The sequence below is a fragment of the Melanotaenia boesemani genome, chromosome 13, assembly GCF_017639745.1.
Source record: "Melanotaenia boesemani isolate fMelBoe1 chromosome 13, fMelBoe1.pri, whole genome shotgun sequence".
NCBI lineage: Eukaryota > Metazoa > Chordata > Actinopteri > Atheriniformes > Melanotaeniidae > Melanotaenia > Melanotaenia boesemani.
In genome coordinates, this window is record NC_055694.1 from 25,656,448 (window position 1) to 25,677,851 (window position 21,404).

At 37.7% G+C, this 21,404-nt stretch overlaps 2 protein-coding genes across 3 annotated transcripts in view; one reads left to right on the forward strand and one right to left on the reverse strand.

The window, feature by feature from the left end:
- Positions 1–21,404, forward strand: part of chchd6a (coiled-coil-helix-coiled-coil-helix domain containing 6a) — a 122,563-nt gene that overhangs the window by 51,576 nt on the left and 49,583 nt on the right. For both annotated transcript variants that reach the window (XM_042003646.1, XM_042003647.1), the window contains one exon: positions 21,017–21,087. In XM_042003646.1, the coding sequence (XP_041859580.1) occupies positions 21,017–21,087 (71 nt within the window). The remainder of the gene's footprint in view (positions 1–21,016; positions 21,088–21,404) is intronic.
- Positions 5,077–6,764, reverse strand: LOC121651433. Its single transcript, XM_042003649.1, has 3 exons — positions 6,389–6,764; positions 6,123–6,205; positions 5,077–5,861 (listed from the first exon to the last, which is right to left on the reverse strand). The coding sequence occupies exons 1-3, from the start codon at positions 6,391–6,393 to the stop codon at positions 5,311–5,313; spliced, it is 639 nt and encodes a 212-aa protein (XP_041859583.1). The 5' UTR covers positions 6,394–6,764; the 3' UTR covers positions 5,077–5,310.

Genomic DNA, 21,404 nt, shown 5'->3' on the forward strand with positions numbered 1-21,404 from the left:
TTGTTCCGTAGGGTGATGGCTGCTGGCAGGAATGATCTTCTGTACTTTTCAGTCTTACAGCGGATCCGAAGAAGCCTCTCTCTGAGCACACTCTGTTGTTTGATCACTGTTGTGGAGTAGTAAATAATCCTCCATGATCTTCTACATAAATAGGTTCTGTGGCCCATCGGGCCATGTCAGAAGGTCCCCACTTGGTTGATATGGAATGACAGGGGTCCACTGTTGGATGGTACAGAATGACACAAGTCCCCACTAAGATGGCATAGAACGACATACACACTCCAGATTGAGTTAATATACTGTAGAGGAAATTAACCTAAGACACCAGTTTATTGGAGGGTATGGCACAACCATTGTATACATATTCTAATAAGTACATACTCCTACCCACTCCTTTTAAGGGTCTATCACTAATAGTATTACTGCCATATTCATTTGCACTTAATGCACAATAAACAATGAATGATTATGTACACAGTAATCTTTATAATGGCGGTTAAATATGTCATAAGAATTGAATGGAAAATTATAATCTGGAAATCAGAGCTGTCAAAAGTTCTCACATTCTCTACTTAAGTAGAAGGGCAGACACTTGTATGAACAAAAATGCTGGTAAAAGTAAAAGTACAGGTTGAAAGTACTGTTGAACTGGAAAATAATCAAAGGTATTTACAGGTAAATTTATATAATATAAGACCATGCAAAGATTTTATAGGACACCAGTTAGATTGAAAAGATTTGGTCTCAAGTTTGTTCTTCTATGTTGGAAGTGTTAAGATAAGATACTTTGATGCATTGTCTTGATTGGGAAGAAGTGTGCCGCTTTGTCAGAGATTGTGTTTAGTTTGGGATAACGAATCAATCCCATTTTCCCATCCTAGTTCTTTTTGCTTATTGATTTTCACACTTGAGATTTACTGTAAGTCAAAATTCCTTTTTCTAACATGTGCTTTAATACTATCTGTCTTTATTAGTCTTTACAGTGTAAACACCATTTTTGCATTTGTTGTTTTTAACATTGTAAAGTGATGTTTAGGGAGATTATTACATGATTTTGTAATGCGCTGAGAAAAAAAACACATCAAATAACATGATTATATTACGTTAAAATAAAAATCTGTTTTTTGTGTGTATTTGAAAGAATAGATATTGAGCTTGATCATCTTTTTAACATTACACTGCTAATTTTCTTTGGAGGAAAAATAGACTGCATATGTCACTTGCAGGCTTACTAATAACTAATTTACCATTCATTCTTTTGTCAAAGTGAGCAAAACTCAAGGAAGAAGTGGCCATGTGTAGAACAGTCTGAATTATAGGTCAATATTTATTTGAAGTACTTTGAATTACATGCAATAACACACTACTAAACTGAGAGTTTCTCACTTGCTTTTGCCGCACTCCTGACGACGGAAATGGCTTTTCACGTAATAAACCATCAAGACAGCTTATTACATGAAAAATATCATAAGCTCACTATAAGAGCCCCCCCCCCCCCCCGTGGTAGTACAGACTTTCCACTCTCAGTGATAGTGCTTTTAACTGATAAATAAATTAAAAACAGCTTTTTCTTATGTCTTTTCAATAGTGCAATGTATACATAAATTACAAAGAACAAAAAATCTGTCCGTTGACATTGACTACCAACATTGTTACCCTTACACTGGTGCTCCGTTTACATGAACTACCCACAGCGTTACCCTTACACTGGTGCTCCGTTTACATGAACTACCCACAGCGTTACCCTTACACTGGTGCTCCGTTTATATGAACTGAGTATAGGCGAATCTTTTGTGACGTCAGTGTTTACCTTTTGCCGCATTGCATCACGGTATTGGGTGGCAAGAAGCTGCATCTGTTAGCTGGATTTCTTTGCGTTTGGAGTTTGAGGGCGATCTACTACATGGTTCACTCGTGTTGTGTGATTGGCTGTACGGCTCGTTGGGGGCCCAACAAAAAGTTTTTCCGCATTCCCACCGAAAAAGACCCCGAAAAAAGAAGGAAATGGTTACGTGCTATGATACGTGCTTTGATACCTGCAAGCCTCACTGGTACACGCAGCTGTTGTGAGTCCTATCCTGACCGCTGTTTCTACTTTAAACATTAAAGCTGCTACATGACTGCATGTTTCTCCTAGACTGGATTTGAAAGAAAAATTTTGTAAGATGTTATTATCGTTTTTCACGATAGACCAAACGCCATTTAAATTATAGTTAACAGGACCAATAAAATTGAAAAACAGTCATTAGATTTAAAATGAAAAATTCAAAGGCACTGATAAATAAAGCCTTACCCGGCTTTGCAGTCGCAGTGACATGTGATTATTTCACCGTTTTCTTGGGCGATCACCCACGGAAGATGCGAATCACGCTGTGACTCTGCTTGGCCGGGTCTGACCTCCGCTTTGAGCACGACCACTGATTTTTGTTTCACCGAAAAGATTGGCCCAACCTTTCTTGAAACAAAATAGTTATAAGCTTCGAGGCTTTTAAAAGCTTTTAACCTCTCGTGGGTGAAGGGTCCAGGGCTTTCAACTAAATAAGAATAAATATCTCCCCAGCACATCTGTGGCCAAGATGCAGGTGAGTCAGACCAGTATTTTTCGTCATCCCAGACTTCATATGGGCTTTGTATTTGTTCGATTTTGTCTGCAACACAAATTATTAGTTTCTCTCTAAACCTCCTCTGGTCTTCGGAGCTTAGCGTACTTATATAATTTGGATTTCGCCCGCTTACTTTCTTGTTTATGCTAGCAGGTTCCGCCATCTCAACAGGTCTTCTTGCCACCCAACCACACGCGCATGCGCAAAAAGATGTAAACAAAGATTCGCCTATATGAGTGACGCATTAAAGTTGCATGATGCAATTGATAGTTCTATCAAAACAATGATTATGAATGGGTATGGAAGTACTTCAACAGCGTATGAGCAGGACTGGTCTGCTGTACTTGTGCTGTTTCAGCATTGCAATTTCCCTGCTGTGAGACAAATAAAGGTTTTCTTATTCTTATTATTCTGAAACTTAATTTATTAAATTTTAAACAGCATTTAAAACTGGATTAAAGTGAATCATGTAAAACATGAAAGATTTTATATTTCTAGTACTTTTTGTCCATTAATGAACAGGAACAAAGGTCTGTGTCTCCATGCAACGTGTCAGCTGCAGGCTGTTTCAGTTGCCTCTCTGACCCAACGATCCAGTATTACTGGACATATGAAGCCTTAAATCTAGTTTGATGTTTTCCAAAATAACTACATATCTACTTACTTGAGTCTTGACAGATCCAGTTAAACAATATAAACTGATTATCCCAGTGATAAGTTTACAGGTAGGGTATAGTCATTGGCAAATTACTGAGCCAAAAAAAAACATTTTATGACTTTTAGCAATGTAAAGACAAATGAAAGGACCCATGAAATATTTAAATCTGGTCTTGAGTTTAAAAAAAAATCAGCATTTTTTTGGATTAAAGAAATGTTGTAATATCACAACCTGGGGTCTAACAGAGATGAATGGTTTTAGAAGCGCTATTTCTATTAAAATTAAAATGTGCCTTTACCTCTGTCTATATTTAAAGAAATACATTTATTTTGTTGGTTTGCATTACATAAAAACAGTTACTCTGTGGCCACCTATTATGCCACATGCATGATTCCCTGTGGGGGACACAGAGCAAACAGATGTCTACATTGAACACCTATTTTTACAGTCAATTTAAATATACTTGTGATAATCCACATCGTGATGCATTTTTTTCTTGACATGCATAACAGAAAAGGTAAAAAGAAGTGTGCCGCTTTGTCAGAGATTGTGTTTAGTTTGAGATAACAAATCAATCCCAATGTATCTGGAAGGAACTTCTCAGTTATCACAGTCCACAGGTAAAATAATGGATCAATGTGATGGTCAACATGTCCTCCTGTGAAAGTATGCTTTATAAACCTAACAGAAGGCATAGGACTACTGCACCAGTTTCATAACCTTTTGGTCCTCTGTTACTTCAACAGTCAGTCAGCAAGATGTTACCTGACTTTTCCCATCCTAGTTCTTTTCGCTTATGGATTTTCACACTTGAGATTTACTGTAAGTCATAATTCCTTTTTCCAACATGTGCTTTAATAACTTTCTATCTTTATTAGTCTTTCTGTCAGTAAACACACTTTTTGTGTGTTTTAATCTTGTTTTTTAACATTGTTAAGTGATGCTTGCCATGATAATTTGATTTGTGGAAAGAGAAAAGTGCAAAACAAGAAAACATTAAGTATGGCCTGACTCTCTCTCCATTGTTTACTGTCTTTTAGCAAAACATTAACATTAACTTAAAAAGGCTAAACAAGACACAAAAATGGCAACAATTAATAAGACAGTCTCCATTGTTGACTCTCCTTGATTTCTGATGCACGGATTACATCATCAATGCGAACCCAGTGTGATTGCATCACCAGACACGCAGCTGTAGGGACAGAGGCCACATAGCTTGCCAGCAGGGGATCAGACATGGCCTTTTTGGCAATGGTAATGCCAAATGCCAATTGTTAGCGGGTCGACCCGGCTTTTAAAAAAAACAGTTAGACCCGCTAATTTCAGAGAAAAAGCAGCATAAGAGAGGAGTTAAGGTAGAAACTTGAGTATTATCTCTAATAAATCAATGAAGCAAATGAATCCCTGATCCACTTTCACACAAAGCTTTGTTGCTGGTCAGGAATGCTGAATACAAAAACAACCATGCCCATCCCCCTGGAGCACTTACAGGCTCTAATCTATCACCTTGACCTAAACAATGCAACCCCCCACTCATTTACATCAGGCCCACCGTCAGGTACATAGCTTTGAATAGAAAATCCCCAACAGCCACCTTCACACCTTTTCTTAAGACAAGGCAGGCGATTTAGTCTCCTGCTGCAAGCAGTAACTTGGGGAAAACACTCAGAAACAGTCAAATATTATTCAAAAACATATATTTGTTTTGTTCTGTTTTGTATAAAAATAGAAAAAACTGATAAAAGTTAGTATACCTGGCTACAGCTGCTGCTAAATGTAATGTAATTTGTGGTGTTATGTTTTTCACAATATGGCAATGATGTCACTACTTCCTGAAATAGAAAAAACCAAGAAAAAGAATTATCATAAGGCTGATTGAAACTCTGCGCTAAAAAAATTAAGAAACAACAGCACATGTTTGATTTGTTTAATCAAGTCTTGCTTCATGTAATCCCAAATTCCACAAGATATATTTGCCAACAACATGAAACAATAGATAACGTTCGCATTACCAATCAAAAGTAGTACAACATTAAGTCCAACATTCATTTAAAAGGAAATGTCATTCAGACCCTTGGCAATATCCCTTAAAAATATGTCATGCCCCTTGTCAGTTAAATGAACTTTGTCTCTCAGAAATAGCCCTGGCTTGTCAAACAGTATGTCTGAATGATGTACAGTTATCCCATTACAAGCCAAAACAAAAGTATCCATAACACTATTGACAAACTTTCGTGCTTTTTCCATCTTCCCATGGGGGCCATACCTCCAATGACATCTCTGGTTGATAATAGAAAACATAATCTTCATCTGGGGAAAGTTTTTGTGAAGGTAATGCAGGTCCTTCTTCATTGCTTTGACAAGCAGCACACTTTTCACATGACCCAAGTCATTGCCACCACAGTGAATTAGCAGCACATCTGGAGCAGTTCTTCCTTCAAGACACTGGTGGAAAACGTGAAGTAGGGAGTTCCAACACATGCCACCCCTGCCAAACCACTTGATATGGGCGCATACACCAAGGTTGGTCCCGATGGTCTCTCTTGCACGGTCTTTGCTGCGTTGAATGTAACTGTCACCCACAATCCAGACTGTGTTTTCTGTTAATGGATAAAAAGTTACAGAAGTTTTACTGGAATATACTTGAAAGGTAGTGTGTGATGCTCATGATAGTTATAGTGTTTCATTTCTCATTCAGGAGTAGCATCATAATTTACAAAAACATAATTTACACCTAAAAGATTAATGACAAATTTCAACAAATGGTCATGATATAAACTAGCGACAGCTCTTCAGCTACTGAAACTTTGTTTTTTACTTTCAGGATGAAACACATTCAAAATTAATGTCCACAAATGTACCTTTCTTCTGCTGTGTGAATGTTCTGCTTGACTGTGCATCTCTTTGTTTAGGAGGAACAACTTGAACAACTGATTTGACTTTCCTGGAAAGAAATGAAAAGAAAAAAGGATTATGAAGTAGGGAAGTTTGTTACCACAATAGACATTTTCATTGCAGCACTTTAAGTAAATGGGGTGACTAGCTATCAACATTTTTATACTCTAAATGGTCAACACTTGTAAATCACTTTTTGTGAGGATAAAAACATTTACAATGAACATCTTACCTCATCTTGTATAGAAGATTTTCTGTCTCTTAAATGACTTCCAAATTCCACCAAGGACAAGTGAACTCTGAGTGGGGAAACTCTGCAAGTCTGGACAGTCCAAAATAACACTGGCGGGACTACAGAGGGTTCATTTTATCCTCCTGGCCTGGAATGTGGTCTGACCAGTATAAAGCTTGAGGAGTTGTCGTCACAGCGCATTGCCCCGCCCCCCTGGCCGGCTTTCCGCCATGTTTGCGATACACTCTCTCCCAGGCTGAGTCGAGTTATAGCGGTTGTGAGTCGAGATGGGCTGAGTTGAGTGATCTTTAGTCAATATGACAGGATTAAATTGTTGTGTAAAGGAGTGTTCCAGGTATTCACTCTCCCATGAGGGTGAATACAAGAACAAATTACGGTTTTTCAAGATCCCTAATGTGAGAAAAAATGAAGGAGTGAAAGGTGCTGAAGTTACAAAGAGGCGCAGAATGGCCTCCCTACCAGCACAAAACAAATAACTTTAGAAGAAAATAAACCTATGAATATTTCTTGTTAGCACTAGTAGCTAGCTAAGGCAGGTTTCATTCATTCATCTCATCTTCGCGTGGATGATAATGTCACAGAAGCACAGCTGGCAGATGTGGATATCATATACCAACCCCTAGAAAAATTGCTTGTAGCTTTCCAGTGATTTGTAGTTTTGGAATTCTGTCAACGTTTAATAAGTTATTCTGAATACTAAATAATTTACAATATCTCCATGGAGGACAGGACATAGACAGTCTAGATTGTTGTCCCATTCTGATTTTTCGAGCTCATAAGAGTCCAGTCCCGCTATGTCCCTTAATTTTTCCAGATATCTTTTTTAGCACTAGGTAGTAAATTTTCTCTGTATGGCACCTTTTCTTTAACTCTTTTTTTCTTCATAAATTAAACTCCCACTTAGGGTTGCCACCTTTCAGAAAATCAGAAATAAAAAACGGGCGCCTACCACAACTCCTACGGTCCATGATTATGACTGGGTGATATCCCCTATAATCAATATTACATTTAATTTAATATGTTCCCTTTATTACAGTCAATAAGCAATTATTTTTTATGTTTTTTTTATTTATTGCATATATCTCTACAATAGAAGAGCAGGTCAGTATTCCCAAAAAACAAGAAAAAGAATAAGTCTATGTAGAAATCCTTAACTGTAATGTCATTGCTTCTGAGTTCTGATCTTCCTCTTGAAAGCTTGAATGTTCGTGTTTTCCTGTAAATATTTTGAATTGCTTATAACCACATCTTTATCTTTTTTGTTGAGTTAAATTTAGTAAATGACATGAAAATAAGAGAATGAAAAATATACTAAATAGAAACTGTGCTTATTTTGGATGGTTTATTGATGTTTTTTAAACAACATTGTAGAAAACAAACAATATTTACACGTATCTGCAGTGTTTGTGTGTGCGTGTTTGACATCACAAAGCTTTTTCTTTCAGGTCTGAGTAGACCTGGCACACCCGTCGCACTTCTTTGCACTTGTAAACTTATAGCAGTGAACACAGCGAACAGTAGCAGGGTTCTTTCTGCACTGGTGCTGGACTTGGCACTTCTTCCTTTTTTTTAAGTTTTTTGAGTTCATCTAGTGTGAATTTGGTTGTTCAGGGCTGCCATGTCAACCATGTTATAGAATAAAGCAACTGGCCATCTTCACAGTCTGGCCAAAGGCAAATAAATAGAGAGCTTTACTGACATAAACATAACTATATTTTAAAGACATGAAAGCATTGTTTCTGGTATTTATAGCAATATACTAAATTTTAGTAGTTATTTTTCTCCATTTTCATCCACAACAAAAACAAATATATATTTTTAAATGGTCCTTGATTATGTTTCCAAATGTGGCTTATAGCCACTATTGTTGCCCTCAAGTGACAAAGATTGGATATATTCCTGCCAGTGTAAACACCTCAAACCTGATTATTTATACCGGACATCCAGCCGGCGAGTGGTGCAGTGTTACTGAAGCCCAGAAGCTCCGTCACATCACGCTTCTCTATAGTTAACACTAGAAGTCCCAGAGAGGGGTCAATGGACCTTTCTACCTTTACAACCCAGAGATGGGTCGATTGACCAGTAGGATTTTAGCTAAAATCCTGTCTTAAGCTGCGAACAGCTTCTTTTGTTTGTAGACGAGTCAATTACTGGCACACCCCAGGAGGGCGCATACTTAGGGGAGACACTGTAGACTCTTGAAACCGGACTGTCAACTTTTGCCCAAAGCTTGGCTTGAGACACTGCTTGGTCCCCTGAGTATGAGATTGGAGTAGACCTCAAACAGATTCAGAAAGGTTTTCCTGCATTCTAGTATATTTCAAATAATTAAAATATATTTGATATGATATATGATATATACCTCCTCGACACATTTGTGTGCTTTTAGAAGAAAAAAAAAAAGATAATCATTGTGGGCCTTCAATAAAAAAGCAAACAATTTAGAATGATATGACAAAATGATGAATTCATATTTTTTTTAAAAATCACTTTAAAAGGTCCAGCTCTCCTCTTTTCATACAAATGAAAAAATACAAATTTTTCAGAATTTTTGACCAATTTTTCAAACTTTCTAACCCAATGTTCATGTACCTTATGTCCAAAAAGCCCAAGCAATGAACAATTTTGAATATTTAAAATGAACATTTTTTGATTGTGGTGGTACAGGCAGGGTCTGTGAGTAAAATGTCCAGAAGCATTAGTGTCTAAGTCAAGAGGGCATAAATGTCAACATGACAAAGATATAAAAGAACAACTGTGAATTTTTTCCAATGCTTTTTATTTTTGTCATAAAAAAAAACAACAAAACAGTTAAAATAATGCAAGTAATGAAACAATTTCACAAATATTTACACAAGGCTACAGTGGCATGCCCTTGTGTGAATGGCTTTTCTGCTCTTTCAGCAGTCCGTCTGTGCTAAGTCCAAACATGCTTGGCACTTCCATGGTATCTCCATCCTGCATTTGCCACATGTGTATTTGTAGCAGTCAACACATCTTACAGTTGCGCAATTGTTCTTGCATCGATGGTTGACCTGACATTTTGCCCTTTTCCCAGGGCTAGGTGTGGGAGGTTGCTGCTGAAGCAGTTGCTCCTTATGTGCCTTCTTCTGACTCACATGAGAGTTGGCCAACTCTTTCGCGAGCTCAACCAGGAAGTCCACTCTTCTCTCCTGCACTCCGGTGCATTCCTTATGAAGAACATGAGCGTTCAGTGCCGCCATGTCGATCATGTTGTAGAACACGGCGACTGGCCATCTCCGTGTTCCTGCACGCACGCTGTACTCCCGCACCATCTGGTCCATCACATCCACACCACACTTTGTGGTGTTGTATTGTGTGACAGTGTTTGGCTTCCTTTTGGTGGTATTCTCAGTCTCAACCACATTGTGCATGCTGCTGAGAAGATAGACAGTCTTTTTCCGTTTCGGCGCATATACTGTGAGTGTTGCACCAGTGGTGGAAAACACTCGAGTGGTGAATTTAGTGTGGTCCTTCTGTCTAGTTGACTGAGGAATTTCCCGGCGAATCTTGTTGACTGTGCCAAGGATGGTGGTTTTCCGGCTAAGCAGTCGTTGCGCAAGGGACAGCGATGTAAAAAAAATTGTCTGTTGTTACAGTTCTGCCCTTATCCATGAACGGCTCCATCAGCCTCATCACTACACTCTCAGAGAGTCTCTCTCCACTGGGACGACTGGGGTCCTTGCCAAGATATGGCAGGATATTGCAAATGTACTTTGATTTCAAGTCACAAGCCAGCCAAAACTTAATGCCAAATTTGTCCGGTTTTATGCCAAATTTGTCCGGTTTTGTTGCAATGTACTGCAGAAAACTGCAGCGAGTCTTTGTCGGGAAAAGCTGTTCATCAATAGTGATGTGTCGACCAGGGTTATAAGATCTGATGCAGTTATTGACAAAAGATTCCCACAGATTAGAAATTGCAGCAAACTTATTTGTCTCCACTCGCTCACTGCGTGTGAACATGTTATCAAAGCGTAGGTGTTGCATGATGTTTTGGAAGCGGTTTCGGGCCATAGTAGCAATGATTCGTGGGTTTCCCAGCTCTGCTGACCAATTGTCACGTAGTGATGGAACTTTCTTCACCCCCCGCAAGATAATAATTGCAATAAATGCCATTAGTTCTGGGAGGTTCATGAACCATTCTGCCTGCTCCTTTTGCCGTGCATGCTGAATGGTCCATTCTTGAATGCTACGAAGCATTTCAAGTGTTATAAAACAGAAGAAGCTTTGAAGACGAGTCCGGATACTTCTTCTGGCCTTAGCAGTTGGCTCTCCATCTGTGCCGTATGGTTCTATTGGGGTGAAATTGAGACATGTCCCCAGCTGTTCTTCATGCCACACTGTGCCATCTTTAGCCATCTCTGTCCTCTCACTTCCCAACCGAGCCCTCTTTTCTGGCAGTGGAGCAGTCTCATCATCTGCAAGGTAAACAATTTCACAATTTCAGAGGACGAAAATAGGATGTTTTGGAAATAAGATTAAAAAAATCCTTTATTTGTACAAAAATGGAGAAATTCCAGTGTTGCAACTCACAGTACAGGACAAAGCAGAAAGAAAGAAATTTGTCATACCAAAAAGTTCAATAATAGTTTCAAATCTTACCTGAAGACTGCTCAGAGTCAGAGTCCGAATCCAGCTGAATTTGTATCTCTTCTCCATCTGAGTCACAAGGGTTTGTATCGTTGAGGATCAGGTCCAATGCCTGCTGAGTTGTAAGCCGCCTCTGCATTTTGCTTCCTTCTATTTGTTGGAGGTGAAGCTAGCTACTATTTATCCCCCTCAGCCCACCATCCCCCACTGCCACAGAATTTACCAGACGTTTCAAGGTAACAAGGAGGGGCTGGATGCAATGGGTGCATTCCTCAGGTAATGGCTGCATTTACAAATGAAGAGATGCTAATTTTTGCCAGCAGAGTCGTCAGTTTGGACTAAAGGTCTTTCGACCCTTCTCTGGGACTTTAGGGAGATATCAAAATTCCTGGGACTTCTAGTGTTAAACAGGCTGCTACAGCGGATTATCTGGGCAGGACGTCGGTGGATGAAAAGCAAAGTGGATCCGACCAATTTTGCTGCAGCAGCTGTAGCCAGGTATACTAACTTTTATCAGTTTTTTCTATTTTTATACAAAACAGAACAAAACAAATATATGTTTTTGAATAATATTTGACTGTTTCTGAGTGTTTTCCCCAAGTGAATGTTGGACTTAATGTTGTACTACTTTTGATTGGTAATGTGAACGTTATCTATTGTTTCATGTTGTTGGCAAATATATCTTGTGGAATTTGGGATTACATGAAGCAAGACTTGATTAAACAAATCAAACATGTGCTGTTGTTTCTTAATTTTTTTAGCGCAGAGTTTCAATCAGCCTTATGATAATTCTTTTTCTTGGTTTTTTCTATTTCAGGAAGTAGTGACATCATTGCCATATTGTGAAAAACATAACACCACAAATTACATTACATTTAGCAGCAGCTGTAGCTAGGTATACTAACTTTTATCAGTTTTTTCTATTTTTATACAAAACAGAACAAAACAAATATATGTTTTTGAATAATATTTGACTGTTTCTGAGTGTTTTCCCCAAGTTACTGCTTGCAGCAGGAGACTAAATCGCCTGCCTTGTCTTAAGAAAAGGTGTGAAGGTGGCTGTTGGGGATTTTCTATTCAAAGCTATGTACCTGACGGTGGGCCCGATGTAAATGAGTGGGGGGTTGCATTGTTTAGGTCAAGGTGATAGATTAGAGCCTGTAAGTGCTCCAGGGGGATGGGCATGGTTGTTTTTGTATTCAGCATTCCTGACCAGCAACAAAGCTTTGTGTGAAAGTGGATCAGGGATTCATTTGCTTCATTGATTTATTAGAGATAATACTCAAGTTTCTACCTTAACTCCTCTCTTATGCTGCTTTTTCTCTGAAATTAGCGGGTCTAACTGTTTTTTTTAAAAGCCGGGTCGACCCGCTAACAATTGGCATTTGGCATTACCATTGCCAAAAAGGCCATGTCTGATCCCCTGCTGGCAAGCTATGTGGCCTCTGTCCCTACAGCTGCGTGTCTGGTGATGCAATCACACTGGGTTCGCATTGATGATGTAATCCGTGCATCAGAAATCAAGGAGAGTCAACAATGGAGACTGTCTTATTAATTGTTGCCATTTTTGTGTCTTGTTTAGCCTTTTTAAGTTAATGTTAATGTTTTGCTAAAAGACAGTAAACAATGGAGAGAGAGTCAGGCCATACTTAATGTTTTCTTGTTTTGCACTTTTCTCTTTCCACAAATCAAATTATCATGGCAAGCATCACTTAACAATGTTAAAAAACAAGATTAAAACACACAAAAAGTGTGTTTACTGACAGAAAGACTAATAAAGATAGAAAGTTATTAAAGCACATGTTGGAAAAAGGAATTATGACTTACAGTAAATCTCAAGTGTGAAAATCCATAAGCGAAAAGAACTAGGATGGGAAAAGTCAGGTAACATCTTGCTGACTGACTGTTGAAGTAACAGAGGACCAAAAGGTTATGAAACTGGTGCAGTAGTCCTATGCCTTCTGTTAGGTTTATAAAGCATACTTTCACAGGAGGACATGTTGACCATCACATTGATCCATTATTTTACCTGTGGACTGTGATAACTGAGAAGTTCCTTCCAGATACATTGGGATTGATTTGTTATCTCAAACTAAACACAATCTCTGACAAAGCGGCACACTTCTTTTTACCTTTTCTGTTATGCATGTCAAGAAAAAAATGCATCACGATGTGGATTATCACAAGTATATTTAAATTGACTGTAAAAATAGGTGTTCAATGTAGACATCTGTTTGCTCTGTGTCCCCCACAGGGAATCATGCATGTGGCATAATAGGTGACCACAGAGTAACTGTTTTTATGTAATGCAAACCAACAAAATAAATGTATTTCTTTAAATATAGACAGAGGTAAAGGCACATTTTAATTTTAATAGAAATAGCGCTTCTAAAACCATTCATCTCTGTTAGACCCCAGGTTGTGATATTACAACATTTCTTTAATCCAAAAAAATGCTGATTTTTTTTTAAACTCAAGACCAGATTTAAATATTTCATGGGTCCTTTCATTTGTCTTTACATTGCTAAAAGTCATAAAATGTTTTTTTTGGCTCAGTAATTTGCCAATGACTATACCCTACCTGTAAACTTATCACTGGGATAATCAGTTTATATTGTTTAACTGGATCTGTCAAGACTCAAGTAAGTAGATATGTAGTTATTTTGGAAAACATCAAACTAGATTTAAGGCTTCATATGTCCAGTAATACTGGATCGTTGGGTCAGAGAGGCAACTGAAACAGCCTGCAGCTGACACGTTGCATGGAGACACAGACCTTTGTTCCTGTTCATTAATGGACAAAAAGTACTAGAAATATAAAATCTTTCATGTTTTACATGATTCACTTTAATCCAGTTTTAAATGCTGTTTAAAATTTAATAAATTAAGTTTCAGAATAATAAGAATAAGAAAACCTTTATTTGTCTCACAGCAGGGAAATTGCAATGCTGAAACAGCACAAGTACAGCAGACCAGTCCTGCTCATACGCTGTTGAAGTACTTCCATACCCATTCATAATCATTGTTTTGATAGAACTATCAATTGCATCATGCAACTTTAATGCGTCACTCATATAGGCGAATCTTTGTTTACATCTTTTTGCGCATGCGCGTGTGGTTGGGTGGCAAGAAGACCTGTTGAGATGGCGGAACCTGCTAGCATAAACAAGAAAGTAAGCGGGCGAAATCCAAATTATATAAGTACGCTAAGCTCCGAAGACCAGAGGAGGTTTAGAGAGAAACTAATAATTTGTGTTGCAGACAAAATCGAACAAATACAAAGCCCATATGAAGTCTGGGATGACGAAAAATACTGGTCTGACTCACCTGCATCTTGGCCACAGATGTGCTGGGGAGATATTTATTCTTATTTAGTTGAAAGCCCTGGACCCTTCACCCACGAGAGGTTAAAAGCTTTTAAAAGCCTCGAAGCTTATAACTATTTTGTTTCAAGAAAGGTTGGGCCAATCTTTTCGGTGAAACAAAAATCAGTGGTCGTGCTCAAAGCGGAGGTCAGACCCGGCCAAGCAGAGTCACAGCGTGATTCGCATCTTCCGTGGGTGATCGCCCAAGAAAACGGTGAAATAATCACATGTCACTGCGACTGCAAAGCCGGGTAAGGCTTTATTTATCAGTGCCTTTGAATTTTTCATTTTAAATCTAATGACTGTTTTTCAATTTTATTGGTCCTGTTAACTATAATTTAAATGGCGTTTGGTCTATCGTGAAAAACGATAATAACATCTTACAAAATTTTTCTTTCAAATCCAGTCTAGGAGAAACATGCAGTCATGTAGCAGCTTTAATGTTTAAAGTAGAAACAGCGGTCAGGATAGGACTCACAACAGCTGCGTGTACCAGTGAGGCTTGCAGGTATCAAAGCACGTATCATAGCACGTAACCATTTCCTTCTTTTTTCGGGGTCTTTTTCGGTGGGAATGCGGAAAAACTTTTTGTTGGGCCCCCAACGAGCCGTACAGCCAATCACACAACACGAGTGAACCATGTAGTAGATCGCCCTCAAACTCCAAACGCAAAGAAATCCAGCTAACAGATGCAGCTTCTTGCCACCCAATACCGTGATGCAATGCGGCAAAAGGTAAACACTGACGTCACAAAAGATTCGCCTATACTCAGTTCATATAAACGGAGCACCAGTGTAAGGGTAACAATGTGGGTAGTTCATGTAAACGGAGCATCAGTGTAAGGGTAACGCTGTGGGTAGTTCATGTAAACGGAGCACCAGTGTAAGGGTAACGCTGTGGGTAGTTCATGTAAACGGAGCACCAGTGTAAGGGTAACAATGTTGGTAGTCAATGTCAACGGACAGATTTTTTGTTCTTTGTAATTTATGTATACATTGCACTATTGAAAAGACATAAGAAAAAGCTGTTTTTAATTTATTTATCAGTTAAAAGCACTATCACTGAGAGTGGAAAGTCTGTACTACCACGGGGGGGGGGGGGGGCTCTTATAGTGAGCTTATGATATTTTTCATGTAATAAGCTGTCTTGATGGTTTATTACGTGAAAAGCCATTTCCGTCGTCAGGAGTGCGGCAAAAGCAAGTGAGAAACTCTCAGTTTAGTAGTGTGTTATTGCATGTAATTCAAAGTACTTCAAATAAATATTGACCTATAATTCAGACTGTTCTACACATGGCCACTTCTTCCTTGAGTTTTGCTCACTTTGACAAAAGAATGAATGGTAAATTAGTTATTAGTAAGCCTGCAAGTGACATATGCAGTCTATTTTTCCTCCAAAGAAAATTAGCAGTGTAATGTTAAAAAGATGATCAAGCTCAATATCTATTCTTTCAAATACACACAAAAAACAGATTTTTATTTTAACGTAATATAATCATGTTATTTGATGTGTTTTTTTCTCAGCGCATTACAAAATCATGTAATAATCTCCCTAAACATCACTTTACAATGTTAAAAACAACAAATGCAAAAATGGTGTTTACACTGTAAAGACTAATAAAGACAGATAGTATTAAAGCACATGTTAGAAAAAGGAATTTTGACTTACAGTAAATCTCAAGTGTGAAAATCAATAAGCAAAAAGAACTAGGATGGGAAAATGGGATTGATTCGTTATCCCAAACTAAACACAATCTCTGACAAAGCGGCACACTTCTTCCCAATCAAGACAATGCATCAAAGTATCTTATCTTAACACTTCCAACATAGAAGAACAAACTTGAGACCAAATCTTTTCAATCTAACTGGTGTCCTATAAAATCTTTGCATGGTCTTATATTATATAAATTTACCTGTAAATACCTTTGATTATTTTCCAGTTCAACAGTACTTTCAACCTGTACTTTTACTTTTACCAGCATTTTTGTTCATACAAGTGTCTGCCCTTCTACTTAAGTAGAGAATGTGAGAACTTTTGACAGCTCTGATTTCCAGATTATAATTTTCCATTCAATTCTTATGACATATTTAACCGCCATTATAAAGATTACTGTGTACATAATCATTCATTGTTTATTGTGCATTAAGTGCAAATGAATATGGCAGTAATACTATTAGTGATAGACCCTTAAAAGGAGTGGGTAGGAGTATGTACTTATTAGAATATGTATACAATGGTTGTGCCATACCCTCCAATAAACTGGTGTCTTAGGTTAATTTCCTCTACAGTATATTAACTCAATCTGGAGTGTGTATGTCGTTCTATGCCATCTTAGTGGGGACTTGTGTCATTCTGTACCATCCAACAGTGGACCCCTGTCATTCCATATCAACCAAGTGGGGACCTTCTGACATGGCCCGATGGGCCACAGAACCTATTTATGTAGAAGATCATGGAGGATTATTTACTACTCCACAACAGTGATCAAACAACAGAGTGTGCTCAGAGAGAGGCTTCTTCGGATCCGCTGTAAGACTGAAAAGTACAGAAGATCATTCCTGCCAGCAGCCATCACCCTACGGAACAAGACTTCTTTATCATTATAATTATCATTGTTGTTGTTTTATTGTCGTTAAAAAAAAAAGGAGTGAGAGAGAAAAAATGACTACATTGTTGAATTTCCCTGTGGGATCAATAAAGTATTTTTCACTTCATATATATATATATATATATATATATATATATATATATATATATATATATATATATATACATATATGTGTGTGTGTGTGTATATGTATATACAGGGCTTGACATCAACTTTTTTGCTCACCAGTCACTGTGGCTAGTGGATTTCACTAGCCACAACTTCGCTGTTGAAAAATTACCTTCAATAATTATCAAACTAACTATGGTGCACTTAAGTTTACTAGAACAAGATTTACAACCTTTTTAAATCATTGCTTAAGTAGAAAAACAAGTGTCAGTACTCAGTCAATCTGACTGTTTAGTACATTTAAGTTTCATTCCCACATTTGTGGGAAAAAAGCACAAACTTTTTGGGAAAATCTGTGACTAAAGCATCAACTCTGGATAATTTCCATCAGGAACTGAATCAGACGCATAGCTGGTTAGCAGGCCTCTGCAGAGCTGAATGACATGTGCATGAGCACATTTAGCCATTAGATTCAGGTGTGATGGGGAAGGGATGCATCTAGAAGCTGCAGGATAGAAGCTCTGCAGGACTGGACTTGGGCTCCCCTAAATTATATTCTTACCTGGTTCTTCCCGACCTCGCTCTCTCTCCTCTCCTTCTTTTTCCATCTCTCCCTCTCTGGACCGATAATTGTACACAAATAGATTGTATTCAACAAGATGAAATTATATATATATATATATATATATATATACACTATACACACTATACACTATACACATATTTTTAATTAGATCCAATTAATAAATTTTACTTAGGTCAATTTCTTCTTCATTCACTCAATCTGGAGTGTGTATGTCACTCTATGCCATCTTAGACTTGTGTCATTCTGTACCATCCAACAGTGGACCCCTGTCATTCTATATCAACCAAGTGGGGACCTTCTGACATGGCCCGATGAGCCACAGAACATATATAGAAGCTTATGTAGGATTATTTACACCCTCTACACAACACGGTAATCAAACAACAGAGTGTGTTCAGTGAGAGGCTTGTTCAGGTCTGCTGTAAGACTGAAAGGTACAGAAGATCATTCCTGCCAGCACCCATCGGCCTCCAGAACAAGACCTCCTAGTCATTATTATTATTATTATTATTATTTTATTGTTGTTTCAAAAAAGGGGTGAGAGAGGAAAAAAAAAAAACATTTTTTTATCTTCCTGTGGATCAATAAAGTATTTTTCACTTTGTTTAATTTAATAAATAAATACTCTCTACACATATTTTTTAAATTAGATCCAATTAATAAATTTTAACTGTAAGTCAGTTTCTTCTTCATTCACTCAATCTGGAGTGTATATGTCACTCTATGCCATCTTAGTGGGGACTTGTGTCATTCTGTACCATCCAACAGTGGACCCCTGTCATTCCATATCAACCAAGTGGGGACCTTCTGACATGGCCCGATGGGCCAAAAAACATATATTACACATTTAGAGAAGATTTTTGAGGATTATTTACACCCTCTCCTGGCACATTGATCAAACAACAGAGTCTGTTCAGTGAGAAGTTTCTTCAAGTCCACTGTAAGAATGAAAGGTACTGAAAATCATCCCTGCCATCAGCAACAGCAACAGCAGCCATCAGCCTACAGAAATTGACCTCCTCATAATTATTACTTATTATTACTACATTGTTGAATTTCCCTGTGGGATTAATAAAGTATTTGTCATTACATATATATATATATATATATATATATATATATATATATATATATATATATATATATACATACATACATATGTGTATGAAAAATTGAATTCAAACTTCCTTAAACTTAGCCTGCTTAGTGTCAGGAGGTTTGCTACCTAAATTGCCTGTTCATCAGTCACTCTGTAGTCTGAAAGGCCTCCGGTCATATGCTAAGTGGGGAGTGTAAAAAGCGACGTGTGTGAATGGGTCGTTAAAATTACCCCTCAGCCAGCAGGGGGACTGCTGAATATTAACTTTAACACACACACACATCCAGGTCCCCTCTTGGCTAAAGTTGTAAAAATTCTCCAGATGGTTTTTTACATGTTTTTAACATGATTTAAAGCATGTCCAAGAGGGGACCTAAAAAATGTCCCCTGTTAGCTTCATGGTCCCCTGTTAGTGAGTGTGTAATGACGGATTAGTCCACTCTTAGATAGGTGCGTTAGTGCACACACACACACACACACACACACACTCTTTACATGGGTACTCCATTTTGTCAGCGGGTGTTAATCCAGCTTTTTAATAAAACTGTGTTGCTCATTTTCTTCAATTTTTAATGTTATTTTTTAAATGAGATCTTGTAATAAAGTGATACTGTCCAAAACGGAAGATGACATGAAGCAGTTCACATTAAATGTATCCCCAAGATAGATCCTGCACCTCTTTAAATCTCTTAATTTACTCAAAGGGCACCTCTAGTAGTGAGGCCAAATGAGCCTTTTGAAGACAGATGTGTTTAATATTGACATCATTGCTTGAAGACTTGTTGTTCAGGGTTAATTTTAGCATCTATTGAAGCAGTGTCACTGCCAGCCACTTATTATGTCATAGCTTGTAGTCCTTGGCATGTTCTCTTATGTGTCTAATGTTATTTAATGGGAGAACAAATTAAATTGGTTAAATAGATTTATTAGTTAGGGTAAGTTGCTTTATTCCCCCCCCCCCCCCTTTTTTTCCTTATAGGAAATCACTTTTATGAATTGGCTTGTATAAACACTGTTAAAAATTGGCTTGACTTGACTTGATTATGTCTGTAAAGTGCATTGAGGTGACTTTGTCACTATACAAATAAAGCTGAATTTAATGAAATTATACATGCACATATATGAAGGTAAATATGTGCCAAAATGCACAAGCTTGTAGATTTGATGTAAAAACTTGTAGAATGCAATGTGAGCATGTGCGCAACAAAAATCTTAACGTCTATGTCTAAATTTTCTGTTGCAAATAAAGATCATACAAACATGAGAAATGAAAAGTGTTCACTTTCCATTACAGCTTCTTCTCGGTGATTACAGCTTCTTGAATCTGCTGCTGCAAGCACACAAATCTGCTCTCACACATCGAGCGTGATGAAACTGCTCTTACTTTTGGCACATTCGTTGCGAGCTATTTGTGCCAAAGTTAACTTTGTCTGAAGATGTGAGAGCAGAACAGATGGGTGGGAAAGGGTAAGGGTGATCAATAATTGCATTCACAAGTTTTCACATCAAATCTACAAGCTTTTTCTTTTAATTCTCCACTCTATTGTTGTACCTACTTTGTAGCCTTTTTTGTTAATTATGTTAATTATGAGTAATGCAGCTCTTCACTGCTGTGCTTTACTCTTATTAAAAGAGGGTATAATCATGTAACCTTTCTCATGATGAATAGACAACTTTTCCTGATGTTTTACTATGAAGCAATGCTGTTGAATTTAAATTACATTTGAGTCTGAGTTGTTACTTTGAACTAACAAGTCTGGATAGCACAATATGAAGAGAGAAAGTGGTGTGAGGAAAAAAAAGATGCCGTAAATGAGAGAGAAACATCTTGACAGTAATTAAGCTGTTTAAAAGTTAAATATAATTTAAAAGAAGGTTGTTCTTTGTGTTAGGAGAGACTGAAGGTTGCTGCTCATGTGCTAGATTTAGTAGTTAAAATGTTTTATATTAACCTTGCTATTTAGAGAATCCTCTAATCAGTCATTTATTTCAGAATATTTAGGTTTAAATATTAGAAACAGGATGAACCAGTTTGCTTTATTTCAAGATTTTTTTTTGGTCAAACATGCATCTTGGGTGTTTTTCCTCCACAGAAATTGACAAAAATGTCTGTATTCTAGTATACTTGTTTTATTCTATAAGGCTGAAATGCATGCAATCATTAAAAAAAAATAATAACTAAATGATAATAACAGTCATTTTTGTGTCTTCTTGTGTTGTTTATCATTAGAATTGTGAAAGATACGAGGAGAGCAAAGAAGAATTCCACCAAGCTGCCTCCAAGACTGAAGCAAACATCCGGTGAGACATGCGGCAAAGATTTTACATCCTTAACCCCAAAACTTGCTCTAAACAGCTTTTTTAAATGTGTGGCCAGAAAGTGAGCACCAGCTTTAATGTCCACACTTTCCCAAAAAGTCCCTACTAAAACACGTCCTCACGATAGCCTGACAAATCCATTTCTACACACATTTCCACATGTGCACACTTTTTTTTTCCAATCATAAACCAACTTGGAGCTGCAAAGGTAAGGAGCTGTTATACCCTGGAGCCTTTGGCATGCTCTCGTCGTGCACACTTACATCCACATAGCAGACTAATAAGCACCTTAAGATGGT